The following is a 14,965-nucleotide window of genomic DNA, read 5'->3' as shown; positions in this document are numbered from 1 at the left end:
TCCATCACTGTCTCCTGCTGATTTCAAGTTGGGGAAATCCCTCTTTATTTGTCTTGGATGTGTCTCTATAAATTTTTAAGAAGCTCTTTATTGCTGACAAATATTTACCCTTCCTTAAACCAAAGGAAAAAAATCAAGAGACATGCTCTTACCAGGCATTAGGAATTCCCCATGGCAATATGCCCCTTAAAATTCCTTCTAGGAGATTCTCATCTCTATCATTCACTACCCCACACAGGATATGGGCAATGACCAAATCTGGCCGGAACAAGGCTCCCTAGAAAGGCCAAGGTGACTGGGCTTGCTTTGCATGTGAACCTGGAGCATTGTAACTCACAGGATGGTCTGGTTTGGAAGAGACCTTAAAGACCATCTAGTTCCAACCTCCCTTTTGGGTTTGGCCTCAGCTAGGTTTACTCTTCACACAGAAGAGCCCTGTATTCTGTAGTTGGAAACACAGCTGAAAACAGACAGATTTTCCCTTGGCTTCTGCATGACCCGTGGTTCAGCAGTTATTCTGACAGGGTTCATGGGGCACCCTGGAGTTACACTTTGCACTCAATTTCTCTTCCTTCTTTGAAACAGGGCCTTAAAGGCGAGAAAGGAGAATCCAGAGATGTAAGTGTGACATAATTTCTCTCTTGTTTTGAAACATCCTTGGGTTGGCTGCGTGACATATCTCCTTTCCCCCCTTCCTTTATTTCCTAAAGCAATGTGCCCTGGTGCGGAACATCAAAGACAAATGCCGTGAGTACCTCAGTGCTTTGCTAAGCCCCTCTCTCTGCCCTTATTTGACCATCATGTTACAACAATGGCACTGACCAAGCTGTTTTTTTCTCTCCATCTTTTCCACAGCTTGCTGCTATGGTAAGTCTTATCCAGTCCTTTAAACCCCAGGGTGGCTGCATGTCACGGTGGTTGCTCTCCCCACACATGAATGATTTACCCCTGCTGAGGACACTGTCCTTGAATCCTGACAGCTGTTTGAGGCATGACTTGCTCCCGATGCACATTCCCAACAGGTCCCAAGGAGTGCCCTGTCTTCCCAACTGAGCTGGCCTTTGCTATTGACACGTCCTCAGGCGTTGTGAGGGAGGTTTTCAACAGGATGAAGCAAACTGTGCTCAGAATAGTCAACAACTTAACCATTGCCGAGAGCAACTGTCCCCGGGGGGCACGGGTGGCTCTGGTCACCTACAACAACGAGGTCACCACCGAGATCCGCTTTGCTGACGCCAGGAAGAAATCCAGCCTCCTCCAGCAGATCCAAAACTTCCAGGCAACCCTGACCACGAAGCCACGCAGCCTGGAGACCGCCATGTCCTTCGTGGCCAGGAATACCTTCAAGCGTGCCCGCAGTGGCTTCCTGATGAGGAAGGTGGCTGTCTTCTTCAGCAACGGGGACACGAGGGCATCCCCACAGCTCAACGATGCTGTGCTGCAGCTCTATGACGCCGGGGTCGTGCCCGTGTTCCTCACCAGCAGGCAGGATGCAGTTCTTGCCAGAGCTCTGGAGGTTGGTGTCCTTCACCCTTTCTTTATTTTCTCCTCATGCGCTCCTCATGGGTGCCACGGGCAGTGCTTGGCTTTCACAGGCCTCTCAAGTGTGGAACAGAGTTTTGCTGGCCAAACTCATCCATCCTTTAGGAGAGAAACCCTAACTCCATAATCACCACAGCACATGCTTGGAAATGCTAGTGAGACTCTCAGGAGTCACTGTTTTCCCAGGTCATGCCTCCAGGGTGCCAGGTGTCAGATGAAACAAAAGGAAGAGTCTGACAGAAAGGCAAAGGATGGGAAGGTGGAAGTGCATTAGCTTTGTTGGCAGAGGGAGCGTGGACAGACAGACATTGAAAGCCATGAAAAAGCCCTAGATAAACTAACTGAGCACTGGTTTAAGTGGTCCCTTTCCTTGGAGTTTATGACTCTAAAGCGACATTGGGGGCACAAGGCTCCTCCAAAAGGGAACCACCGAGAGCATTGTGCTGAGCAGAGGATCCCTCAGAGTTGTGGATTGCCCTCCCCTCCTCTGAGCTGAGAACAACAGAAGTCAGGATAACTGGCTCCGTGTGTTTCTGTTTTCATGCCACCAGATCAACAACACGGCGGTTGGTCACGCCATTGTTCTTCCCACCAGCGGCGGGCAGCTGAACCAAACCATTCAGAGGCTTCTGACTTGTCACATCTGCTTGGGTAAAGCATCCAATTTCTCCTCTAGACAGTTCCAAATCCTTCTGGTCATGCAGAAGTCGATTGTAAGAAGGGAGGCCCAGTTGGGAGTCAGCCCTTTTGTTGATGAATACAAGGGATTCTTGGGTTGAGCAGAAAACATTGGCATTGTGAAAGAGGTTCTCTGGGTGTTCTCTCCTCTGTAAAGAGAAGCTCCTTTTTTGTCTGGTTGCCACTTTTACAGCCCAAATACTGATAGCTAAGTGCTCTAAAAGATGGCCTTCTGCCACTTATGACAGAGTGCTTCAGGGATCCCCTTGGATAAAGGAGCACATAAAAAAAATACTGAACACATACTGAATACTGAATGTGTTGTGGGATGAAATTACTTTGGTATCAAGCAATTGACCAGTGAATGTCCAGGGCTTGATGGTATTTCATGTGACACAAGAGATGTTTACTGTGGTCAGGGAGGGTTATGTCCGGGTCCTGGAGGTGAAACCCACTGTATTTCTTCCCCAGATGTGTGTGACCCCGATCTCAGCTGTGGTGGAACTGGCCAGAGACCTTCGTTCAGAGACAGAAGGGCAGCCCCCACAGACGTGGACACGGACATAGCCTTCATCCTGGACAGTTCCGAGTCCACCACCCCTCTGCAGTTCAGTGAGATGAGGAAGTACATTTCCCACATTGTCACTAACCTGGAAATCAGCTCAGAGCCGAAAGTATCCCAGCACCATGCCAGAGTGGCTGTTCTCCAGCAAGCTCCTTACGAGCACGAAACCAACTCAAGCTTCCCACCAGTGAAAACGGAGTTCTCACTGACTGATTATGCATCCAAAGAGAAGATCATTAATTACCTTCACAACCAAATGACCCAGCTCCATGGCACGAGGGCCCTAGGAAGTGCAATTGAACACACGATCGCTCACGTTTTTGAAAGTGCGCCGAGCCCTCGGGATCTAAAAGTCATAGTGCTGATGATGACTGGGAAAGTGAACAAAAAAGAACTTGAGCACCTGCAGAGGGTTGTCATCAAAGCAAAATGCAAAGGGTACTTCTTTGTTGTCCTGGGCATTGGCAGGAAGGTGAATGCCAAGAATGTCTACAGCCTTGCCAGCGAGCCAAACGATGTGTTCTTCAAGCTGGTTGATAAGCCAGGAGAGCTCCATGAAGAGGCCTTGCTGCGTTTTGGGACACTGCTGCCATCCTTTATCAGAAGTAAGTGTAACATCCTGCAGCCAAAGTGTCATGGAAGGGGCAGCATGTGGCCTCAGAGGGGTTAATTTGAAGGGTTCTGGGCAGTAAGGCCCACTGAAGTTAGTCTCCTTTTTTATTGTTTATACTGTTTGGTGCAATTTGGGCTTACTTTACCTAGTTGAGTACATCTGGGTTTGGTTCACTTTGACCTCCCCATCCCCTTCCATGTTGATCCACCAAGTAGAGTTTGCATTTCAGTGTGCCTTGCCTTGGTCTCCATGGGCTCACCTGTGGCTTCTGACCTCATCCCAGCTGACTTGCCCCTCACTTAGGTCCTGCTGAGGCCCTTTGCAGCACTTCTTTGGAGTGAACACTTCTTCTCCTTGAACACTCAGCAGATCTTTCTTCCCAACTTCAGCATAAACGTCATGTCCAGCAGGTCTTTGGCTGGCTCAGACTGAGATCTGGAGTTGCTGTATGCAGATTTCAGGGCCAGATGTACAGAATTCTTTGCTCAGGGATAAATAAAGCTGCTGTATTAGGGATGTGCTCACTGTGCCTCGAAAATTTACATCTCAGTTTAGCTAGATCCTAACAGAGCCTAAATACACCTGTCCAGCAAGGATAAGATGTAAACACCTTTTAAGAAATCTATTTTTTAGCAAAAATCCCTGAAAATCAGATTAGTGGGCGGATATAGTGTAGATTCAGGAATGTCGTGCACTAAATAGGAGGCAAACATCTGGAAATAAATGTTTAGGTTATCTCAGTTTGCTTTTCCCATTTACGGCTTACAGCAGTCCTGGAAACGTCTAACTATTGAAAAAATAACATTACCTGTGTGGTTGGAAGTGCCTTGTTACAAGAAATGTGTTTATAAGTGACAGACTCAGGCAAACAGCCCTCTTGTAGTTAAGGCCCTCATGTTTGTAAACTGGAACAACAAATCTCTCAGCCCAGGATGTTGCAGTAACCAAACATCAATCAAGAAAAGAAAAGTTATTTTGTTATTGGTTGCCTTTTTTTTTTTTTAATAAGAAGAAATAAGTGTAATAATGTGTTGGTGGTGGGTATCCACCATCCTCAACTCCAGTATTTAATGTCTCTCTCCATCTCCAGGTGAATTTGCTTTCTACCTGTCTCCAGAGATAAGGAAACAGTGTGAGTGGCTCCAGAATGATCAGCAAGTCCACAGCCAGCACCCTGTGCTCACTGGGCAGAAAGCAGTGTGAGTAATGCTTTCGAGAAAAGGAAAGAAAAAGCAACTTCACTTTCAAAAATCAGGATTATCTTTTAATTAATGTAATTCTCATAATATTTCAATTAATTTTACTGGTTCCCCCAGTGCTGTTTCAAAAGAGCAACAGAGATATCTTCTAGAGAAGGGTCATGTATAATTTTAAATTTGGGGTAAATTTCATATTTATATATGTATAAAAATATGAAGGAGGTACATGCTGACTTTGATCGTGTAGGTCAAGAATTCCGGAAATTACTATTAATTTGGGGCTTTCTACTCCAAACGTTATTTTTAGAGGCTGTTCTGCCCTGGACTATCTGATATGCAGAATCCATCACAGCATCCATGCTAATATTTTCAGAAGAGAAGCGAAAGCTTGTGTCACCCAGACTCAGTGGTGGCACAGAGCTGTCCTGGCTTTAGAAGGCCAAGCCCCTTGAAGTCAGGCGTGCTACAGATCTGTCTCCTGAACTGACCCTTATCAGAGAATCCCAGACCAGTTTGGGTTGGCAGGAACCTTAAAGAACACCTTGTTCCAACCCCTTCCCATGGGCAGGGACACCTTCCACTAGACCAGGTTGCCCCAAGCACTTTTCACCGCTTTGATCTGAGCACTTTTCACTCTTCACTGTGGGCAAAACTAAAAGCTGTCAAAGACTCTTGACCTCAGCTGGGTTCTTGCCAACGGTTTTTATGTCAATCCAAAATTCTGCTCAGGTTCGTGGCTCCCAACGCCACCATCAACCGCACCTTCACCGCCAGCACCACGGTCAGCGCAACCATCAAGCCGGCGGCGAATGCCAGAGCCACTCCTGCCAGCGCCCCGGCCCAGGGCAGAGCCACCGAGGCCACCCCGGCCAGCCCCGTGGCCCAGGGGGATGCCACTGCCCAGGGAGCAGCCAGTGCCACCACCCACAGCAGAGCCAGCGGCCGGGCCACCACCAATGCCACAGCCCCTGCGGCCGGCGGCAGGAGGAGACACAGCGGTACGTGAACAACTCTCCCCGTGTGGGCAGTGCCTCCCTCTAGGCTGAGCCACAGCAGGCTGTGGCTCTTCTCGCCCCTTGAGAGGATTATTCCTGTGGGAAATGTCACCCAGAGGCCGAGTTTCAGTTTTAGGTGGAAATCTGGGAACCTGTGCTGGGGCGTTGTCTGCTTGCGTTAAGAACTTTGTGCAAAAATGGGTGGGGGACAGGCTGACTCTAGGCAAAACACAATCAGGAACAATCCATCCAGCTACAGAGAACTTCTCCTTCTAGTGTGGCTCATTTGTTTCCATGACTTCCTTGTAGCATCGCCCCTTGGCCAAGTTGTGCTATTTATGGTGGTTCATATAATGGCATTGTTTGAAATCTCAGCTAATATGAATAGTTAGTTCATCAATGGATCAGTGTGGAGACCTATTTGGGAATGCCAAGCCTCTTTCATGTGAGCACAGTTCATACAAAGGAGGTTTCCCAGGTATTTTTTGCAATCTTTTATCTTTTGCAAGGGGGTACAGGCAGATCTGCACTAATCAGAGCAAGGATCACAGAATGTGTCCAAGCACAGGGAAGCTCATCCAATCACTGATGGCAAGTCCCTACATGAATAATAAATAAAAAGCAATAAATAAAAGCAATCACCTTTTGCAAGGCTTATGCTTTTATCAGCTTGAGGGGAATAAACTTTTTTGGGTGTTTCTTGCTCCACCAGTGCTTTAAACAGTGTTTACAAAGGTCTCATCCAGTGATCTGCCAGAGCATGGAAACCTTTCTATAATAACATTCTTTGACCTGTTAAGGTTGTCATCCCTGGAAGTATTCAAGACCAGGTTGGATGGGGCTTGGAGCAAGCTGGTCTGGGGGAAGGTGCCCCTACCCATGGGCAGGGGGTTGGAATGAGATCATCTGGAAGGTCCCTTCCTACCCAAACCAGTCTGTGATTTTATGTTCCCTCTTAGACAGGCTTGGCTTGAAGGTCTTCAGCAGCTCTGTGAATCCATTGCACCCTAGGGAAGGAAGGATCTAACTGGGCACACTTACAGTTGTTGGGAAAGTGATGGGTATTTCAAGCTTTGGGAATCTTGTAAAAAAAAAAAGCTTTGATTTTCTAGATTGCAAAAGATTATTAAAGATAAATAAGCCACTTGGTGAATCATCTGAGCTATGGAAAACAAAGCCTCTCCTGGCAGTGGCATTTGAGACAGCCAAGTCCCAACCTGGCTTGCAATTGCCGTGGAAAGAAGATACTGCAGCACTGAGGCACTTTTTTCCTTGAGACCTTTCCCTCTTCATTCACTGCTTGGTGCCCCTTCTGATTCTGCCCTGCAGCAAAGACCCAGGACATCCAGATCACAGACGTCACCGAGAGCAGTGCCAGGCTGCGCTGGGCCAGCCCTGAGCCACACAACACCTTTGATGTCACTGTCACCTTGGCCCACGACCACTCCCTCGTGCAGAGGCAAAACCTGACAGGCACAGAGCACGTCGTCCGAGGGCTCCGGAGCGGACAAAAATACGCCGTTGTCATCACTGGCTACCAAAAATCCCAGCCCAAAGTAACCTACACAGGGTCATTCAGCACAAGTAAGTGACTCCTAAAAACATGTGGACATTTATTTTATTTGTTTGGTTTTTTTTTCCCCACAAAAAGTGAGAGGGGGAAAAGAAATAAGGGATTGGGAATCAGTTGGTATCAACAATCCCAGCCGTGGCTGTGCCAAGTTGTGTCACCTCATGTCTGCCCTCCTCTGCAGAGTATGAGACGTGGCAAATGTGTTTCTTGGAAAAATGGGAGTTACACTTCACTGGGGTTAAATCCTCACAGAATGTGGGATAATTAAAGGCAGTCCCAGAGTGGGTTTGTTACGTGCTGGAGGGTTTGTATATTGGTGCAAAAGGTCTTGGTGGGGGTCCAGCCTGCACTACTGCAATTAATAATGAGTCAAACTGGTAAACTCAGTCCAGCCCGGTTTCAAAATAAGCAGGAAAAGCTGCTTCCCTGGTAGCCATTCCCATAGCTCTTGGCCTGCTCCCCACACTATCCAGAAAAAACCACAGAGATGAAATGGAAGGTTTAGTCCCTTGGGGATCCAAACACCGTGTGTGCAGATCCAATGTGAACCTCACCAAACTCTCTGGCATGGCCAAAAGTTGCTGCCTAAGACACAGCCAATCTTTTTTTTTTAATACAGTTGGCACAGAGGTGACTTGGCTTGGTGGTGTGAAGTTTGTGCTGGTCCTGCCAGTGCTGTGTCTGGCTTCCTCTGGCACTTCCAAGACAATTACAGTGCCCATGGACAGCCTTTCTTCTGGCTTCAGTGGGTTTGGACCAGTCCCTTACCTTTGCAAGCAAAAAATATGCCCACAAAAATGTTGACAAAAGACATCAGTGGGTAGGAGTAACATTTGCATGTGCTGAATTGGAGCTCCCAATGCCCAGGGAAGCTGTTTTTCCCATAGAATAAATCTTGAATGGGAATAAACTGAGTAGGCAGTGGTGGCAAGGTGTGACTGGACACTGGGTAGGATTGTCCTCCTTACCCACACCCAAACTGTGCACTAAAGAAAAGCAAATCCAGACCTTTGTGTGGCTGCAGACCCCTCCTGCCCTCCAGCCCCATGGAATTTTTTCACCTGTGACAATCCTCACCACAGCTCCTAGAGGAATGTGAGGCCTGATGGGAGGAGTGCGGTCCATGAGAGCCCTTGAGGGAACAAGGGGGTACAGATCCGTCATGGATTGGCTCCCCTGGGGGATGCCAGTTGTATTCTGCCGTCTCTAAGGCCAGGAGACCAAAGCTAAACTGGCTCCAGAGAGGCCACATCCAGCTCCTGAACGCCTGTCGATGCTGTGGGGTGAGTGGGGGCCATCCAAAGCAGTCACATGGGGCCCTGAGGATGCTCCTGTGCGGTGACCCCCCAAGGATGAGCCCAAGCAGAGCCACTGGCAGGGGACAGAAGGTCTGGGGACAGAAGGCAATCCCACCCTGGCACAGCCGGGCGGTTGGGGATTACTCATCCCGTCAGCTGCCTCCAATAAACATTTCTCATGTGTGTGTGCTAAACAGATCCAGACCTGGCCCCTGCGCTGGAGCTGGGGCCAGGGAGTTTGTTTATGACTGCACTGTGGGTGCTGCTGCCCTCCCCCTGGACTGACCCTCTGCCTCTCCTCCACAGAGACCCCGGCGCAGCCCCAGGTGTCCCTGGCCAACATGATGCTCAACACTGAGCCACTGGAAGGGCCTGAGAACGGTGAGTGTGGGCCACAGGGGGATTCCAGGGCTGAGGGCTCTCACAGTCCCACTAACACCAAAGGATCTGCAAGTCCTTGGCTTTGCAGAGCCCACTGATCACGGCCTTGGTGACATCCTCGGCTGTCTGGGTCTGAGCCCTGCGCTGGAGTCTCTGCCTCGTTTCATCACTTCGGGTGACATCAGACTCATCACATCAGTGCTGTCACACTCAGTGGTACCATCAGTGTCACAACCCCTACTCCAGGGACCTGGAAGGGCTCTCAGCCTTCATCAAGCAGCACAGCCACTGCAGGCACACCAACAATGGATCTGTCATCCAAAACTCATCCCAAAACTCATCCCAAATCATCACTCCCATGCTTTCCTTGCAACTTTTTCTTGTGCTGTGGCTCATTTTCTTCAGAAAGTGGTCTGGGAGCACGGGGAGATGCTGCTGCTCAGAGTGTTCAGCCAGGAGGTGTGGAGGTGCTGTTGAGCTCTGGCTGCTGGTGTTGAGTGGGATGAGCACGGATCTCATTCATGCCTGGCTGGTGGCACCACTGGAGCTTCGTGCAGCAGAGAAGGCCAAGAGCTTGTGCTGGACCAACTTGTTTCTCCTTCCTGCATGACCCATCATCCTTCCCTTCCCATGTGCTCCTGCTCATTTGGCCCCTCTCCCTGACAATGACATCCCACTCAGAAGCCTTGTTCCCACCAGGTGACAAGCACCCCGTGGTGGCTTTGTTTGACTCCTTGTTTAACGCCTTGGTGCCAGCCAATGCAAATGATTAATGGCAGCCACCAATCTGGGGGAAGCATTCCCCAAGGATGCTAATTCAAGCGTTTATCGACAGGATAAAGACTCTAAAGAGGGCAGGGAATTGGGGATGGGTTTAGCTGAGCCTCCTCTTGTTCATGGGAGAACACCCATGTGAAAATCTTCCGAGAGACCCTGGAGGAAAGCCCACACTCTGCCCTCCTAATATAGGTAAAATAGCATGGATGGCCCAGCCTATCTGATAAAAACTCTGGGATTTGGACCTAAGTTGTCATTTTTGGGGCAAGAAAGGAACATGTGTTTAAATCTTCATTGAGCCTTCGCATATACCAGGCACAACTTGCTTTTAGAGATAAACACACATAAGGACTACAAGTTACTGCCAAGACAAAGAGCTTTGAAAAGAGAGCAGGGCGATTTGTGTGAGGGCTCAGTCCTGAGTGCACCAGTGGGGAGTAAGGGGTTCCCACTATGTTGCTCCAAGGATTTGGGGTTTGGATCTTGGACAAAACCAAGAGCAAGAAGAGGTGAGCTGGAGGCTGGGGAAGGTTTGCATCCAGCAAAGCAAGACAAAACACACGAGAGAGAAATGCCACCAGTCCTGAACCAGGCTTTTGTTTCCTTTTTTTTTTTTTCCCCTCTTTTCAATCTCTTTGCTTTTTCAGCTTTTAACCCTCTCAGAGTCACTTAACCTTTGCACCTTTTGCCATGCAGATTGGCCAGACCCTTGCTTGCTGGACTTTGACATGGGCATGCAGTGCAAGGACTATCAGATTGTGTGGTTCTTTGACTCCAAACACAAGTTCTGCAGCCAGGGTTGGTATGGTGGCTGTGGAGGTAATGCCAATAGATTTGAGACCGAAGCTGAGTGCTATAACAAATGCTTAAAGCCATGTAAGTACCCCATGAGGACTCACCCTTTTGCATTTTGTCCTATTGTCAAATGATGTTTGGATCAGAGAGAAAACACCGTTTAAAACCCAAACCCATGCACTTTTTCCTCCTCCAGCAGCGGATGAGAAAGCCATGCAGCAGCCACCCCTTGAGAAAAGATTACCATCAGGTAACACCCCCCCCCAAAAAAAAAAAATTAATCATCACAAACGAAGCAAACCCATTCTTTCACCTTGACCATTTCACAGCATGCCTCCAAGCCTGTCCAACCCCAGATCAAAAGTAGCACAGACTTAGTTTTCACTTGCTCCTGCACACGACCATGCCCTTCCATCTGCTTTGCATGAGCAAGTCACTTTGCATGTGTGTTGTCCCATCAGGATGTGCTGTGTTGGCACAACCTGGGTGGCTAAGCTCATCTGGCTTTCACGAGACACCTGGGGTTGCTGAACTGGAGCATGGCACGGTCCCAGACCATGAGATGGCACAGAGATTTTGTGTTATCTCTGTGTGACCAAAGAGTGCCGCCTCCCTGCTGAAATGCAGAGAATTCCCAACATTTTGCTGCCTGGAACCGACACACCTGATGGAAGGTGACTCCATGGGGCTCGGGTATTGCATGGAGACGTTTTCCTTCATCACCAAAAGACAAAAGTCAAGGTTGGGGGAGGAGCCCACAGGAAAATGGTGATGCCCTCCTCTCCTCAAGGAGTTTCTGAGGTTAAGGAGTTATGTTTGCAAACCTCTTCAAGACTTGGGAAGGGAGAAGAGGCTTGAAATCACTTGTGTTGGTTCAGCAAGGGGTCGGGATGGGAACAGAGCCCAAAAAATCCTCATCAGAGCAGCCTCCCCCTCCCAGAGGTGTTTTCAGGGCCCTTTGTGGAGCTGGGAGGGAAACCAAGGAGTGAAGACAGCACTGGTACTTAAAGGCAGGGCTTCAGTCCTTGCATTGGCATGACAGGGTTTGAAAAGGCAAATTACCGACCCTTCCACCTCGTTTGACTTTCTTAGGTTTATTTTAGGACCCTTAAATCACGCTTGGGAATTTTTGTCACTGGCAGCCCTGCAGAGATGTGGAGGCAAGGAGGAGGTGGCCACCACCAGCCACAGAGATGTCTGGGGTGGCAAAAGGGGATTTCAAGGTGCTTTGGGGATGCAAATGGGCATCGTGGGTCCTCTGGCTGTAGTCTGAACACTTTGCTGCTGGAGGAAGCAGCACAGGGCTTGTGCAGGAACCTGCAGCTTCACTCCAGAGCAGGATTCCACCCTTGGAGAGCAGGGAAGCCTCCTTGATGAGGTTTTCTCTGGAAGGCACGTGTTTCTGCTAGCCCTGGTCCCACAGGCCAGCCCCTTCTGATCATTGTCACATGCCTTGATGATGTTTCCAGCAGCTGTTTCTGAGGCTAAAGTGATATTTCATCAACTTGGCACTGCTCTGCCCTGGGCACAGAGCCAAGAAAAGCAGCCAAGGGGCCCTGGAGGGATGCTCAGGTCTCTGCCCGCCGTGCTCTGCTCACTTTATTCCTTTTCCATTTTCTGAAAGCCAAAGCTTGAATCCACATGGAAAATGGACACAGGAGCTCAATGCAGCTCAGCTTTTAAGGTACTGGGTGGTGGCTCAGGCTCTGGGTTCAGCCCATAGCAGGTGCAACACTGAGAAATGAGTTGAGCTCATTCACCTCTTAAGGCACTCTGGGGGCAAAACCATGCACCAGACTCACTTCCCTTTTGAAGCCTTTTAAATGCTGTGATCCCCTTTAATTATGGATTTTTAATATAATTTTTCATTTGCAGACGTGGAACTTGAGGCATGGGGTTGGCAGTGCTGGCATAATAGTTAGGCTCAAGGGTCTTAGAGGACTTTTCCAACCTCAATGATTCCATAGGGGTTTGGGGTTGTTTTTTTTTTTTTTTTTTATTGTTATTAACTTTTTTACCATGACAAACATAACTCTTAAGTGTAACTGAGGAGCCCAGGCATATTTTCTCCATGGGATAATTTAAAACCCCATCTCTCCCCATCTTTTCAACCTGCTACAGCTTAAAACACATTTAAACTCCCTAGTTCTTGCTCTCCATCAATTCTTGGAAATTTTGGGGTAAGTTTTTGTTTAGTTTCAGGCTGAAATTGAGGAAAATTAGGTTATATATGCAAAAGAAACTCTTCTGTTTTCATTAGCATTTGGATTTGATTCCTGTGCAGGGTTTGGGGTAGAGTCATCCCTGTGTTCATGTCTGCTGGATTTCAGTGTTTTGAAAGGTGGGGGAAAGGGAGATGGGCAAAATGCATGAAAAAGGACATCTGAATATAAAAAAAGGCAAAGAGTCTGCCTAAGGCACGGGGAAGTTTTGGCTGTAGGAGCCCAAAAGCGAAGCTGAACTGGAGGGTCAATACTGATTTCTGACTCCCCCTCATCTGTGGTGTTTATACTGTGCTGAGCAGAGGTGGCATGAGCTCCTTCTGCATCCCTGTGTGCAGGGAGGTGTGTGACCTGATGGCAAATGAGTGGCTGATATCAGATTTTTTTTAAATTTTATTTTTTTAAAATGATTTGGCAATTTCATTTTGCCACATCCAAGCGCTTTGTTGTTTTGCTCCCCGCTCACCCAGCAAGGGATGCAAGATGCCACGTGCAGTGTGTGGTGGACCCAGGAGCTCCTTCACATGGAAGATTTCTCTTTTCAGAGGAAGTCAGTCGTTTTAGTGGTGCCAGTACTTCTCTCCTTGCAGCCCAGCCAGTCCTCCCTCAGTCCTGAGACCTGCTAACTCATTTCCTACAGATCCAAGGGATTTGCAGACAACCACTGCCATGCAACACTCTTCCTTCACTGCTCCTGGATGCATGGCACCATCACAGGAGACAAATAAACTTGTGCACCGGGGTTGGTGACCTCCAGGGACAGAGGTTCTCCTTGCAAAGAAAGAGATGGGATTAAATCACAGGAGATGTGCACAGTCTGTGCTGTGGATGCCCTTTCTCAGCTTGCATTCCAGCCCTGCCCTGCAAATACACTCAGGAAAGGCTGTGCTTCACCCAGGAGTGCTACTGACCCCTGTTGCTCCCGCTTTTTTCCACAGTCATGGATATCTGTCGGCTGCAGAAGGAGGAGGGCACCTGCAGGGACTTTGTGCTGAAATGGTACTACGATCCCAAGACCAAGAGCTGTGCCCGCTTCTGGTACGGCGGCTGTGGCGGCAACGAGAACAGGTTCAACACGCAGAAAGAATGTGAAAAACTCTGCATCCCTGGTAAGAGGGACTCAGCCAAACCCCTGGTATTCCCACTCTGCTGCATGGGGTTGGACTCCTGGGAGTTACCTCGTTTATCTTCCCTCCATATCCTGCATCAAAACTTTATTTATTCCTTCCTTCTCCACCAGGTGCCATCAAGCCCGGCGTGGTGACGACGATAGGGACATAGAGCCGGGGGCCGGCCAACACTTACCTCTGAGACAGCATCACCTTTGCCACCTTGTCCCTATAGAAGCTAAGGGTATAGACGACCTTGCACTGTAATATTTCATGCTTTTAACTCCCAAGCAAACCCCAAGGAGAGGGTTTTGCTGCATGACCTATCAATATGGTGCTAAATTGTTTTGTGGACTGAGTGCTACACGTGCCCGGGTTATATTGTATAGCTTCAACATTGCCAAATATTTACCTAAGTGCAGATTGTTATTTTCTCTCAAGGTGTCTCTAAATTAGCCATTTTTTCCCCCCAATTCTGGCCATCTGCCTATCTAAGGCACCATAAAAATGAGTCAAAATAAAAAAAAAAAGGAAAAAAATCATAATAATTTCAGCGTAACTTGTTACCTGCTTGCTTTTATCCTTCTCATAACTGAGCATAAATTTACAGGGGAAGCCTTTGTGTAAGAGAGCAGATGATTCTGATGAAAAAGTGATTACATTTTCTCTCTTCCTCTTTTATTTTTTTTTTCTCCTTTTGCTGGATTTGATCTCAGACTAGATCTCTTGTATGAATTTGTACCACATGTGGCCAACTGAACTAGCAAGGAAAAGGAAGCAAAGTTTCCGAATGCAAATGCACTGCTGGGACCAAGGCCTCAGTTAACAAATCTTTAAATTGTGGTGTAGGATGCCTCTGGCATTCTTCTGATGTTGTACGTTTTATAAAATACAAAGCAAAACAGTCTGGGGAGGGGGGAGCAGTGGGAGGGATGGGGGGTTTTATTTTTATTGTGGATTCTGTGTCAGGAAGTCTATACAAAGAACTTTTAAATAAAGTCTAATGGAGGTTTTGAGAAACTCGTGAGTTTGTCATTGTTAAAGCCAGTGTGAGTATCAATGGATATAATTTTCCAGGATCTGGAAAGGAATTATTTGGGGGGGAAATCCTACTGTGTCTCAAAGGTAGATGTAGTAAGGATATTCAGGGGGCCAGCACTGAGAGGCTGCTGGCAACCTGGAGATTTCCAGCTTGGAAAAAAGGTGGAAACAGAGATG

At 48.2% G+C, this 14,965-nt stretch overlaps 1 protein-coding gene across 1 annotated transcript in view; it reads left to right on the top strand.

Annotated features, from left to right (window-relative positions):
* The window catches only part of COL6A3 (collagen type VI alpha 3 chain), a 58,383-nt gene extending 43,622 nt beyond the window's left edge, over positions 1-14,761 (top strand). The window contains exons 33-46 of the mRNA XM_066189397.1: positions 586-618; positions 711-747; positions 856-867; positions 1,023-1,516; positions 2,094-2,193; positions 2,692-3,390; positions 4,489-4,597; positions 5,327-5,595; positions 6,922-7,176; positions 8,770-8,844; positions 10,318-10,497; positions 10,613-10,666; positions 13,577-13,747; positions 13,879-14,761. Of these exons, the coding sequence (XP_066045494.1) occupies positions 586-618; positions 711-747; positions 856-867; positions 1,023-1,516; positions 2,094-2,193; positions 2,692-3,390; positions 4,489-4,597; positions 5,327-5,595; positions 6,922-7,176; positions 8,770-8,844; positions 10,318-10,497; positions 10,613-10,666; positions 13,577-13,747; positions 13,879-13,919 (2,529 nt within the window). The 3' untranslated portion in view covers positions 13,920-14,761. The remainder of the gene's footprint in view (positions 1-585; positions 619-710; positions 748-855; positions 868-1,022; positions 1,517-2,093; positions 2,194-2,691; positions 3,391-4,488; positions 4,598-5,326; positions 5,596-6,921; positions 7,177-8,769; positions 8,845-10,317; positions 10,498-10,612; positions 10,667-13,576; positions 13,748-13,878) is intronic.
* Positions 14,762-14,965: the final 204 nt, after the last annotated feature.

This window comes from Chamaea fasciata, unplaced genomic scaffold, assembly GCF_029207755.1.
Source record: "Chamaea fasciata isolate MVZ Bird 193981 ecotype frontalis unplaced genomic scaffold, bChaFas1.0.hap1 SCAF_8, whole genome shotgun sequence".
NCBI lineage: Eukaryota > Metazoa > Chordata > Aves > Passeriformes > Sylviidae > Chamaea > Chamaea fasciata.
Note: the sequence above shows the minus strand (reverse complement) of the source record. Positions and strands in the feature narration are given on the sequence as shown.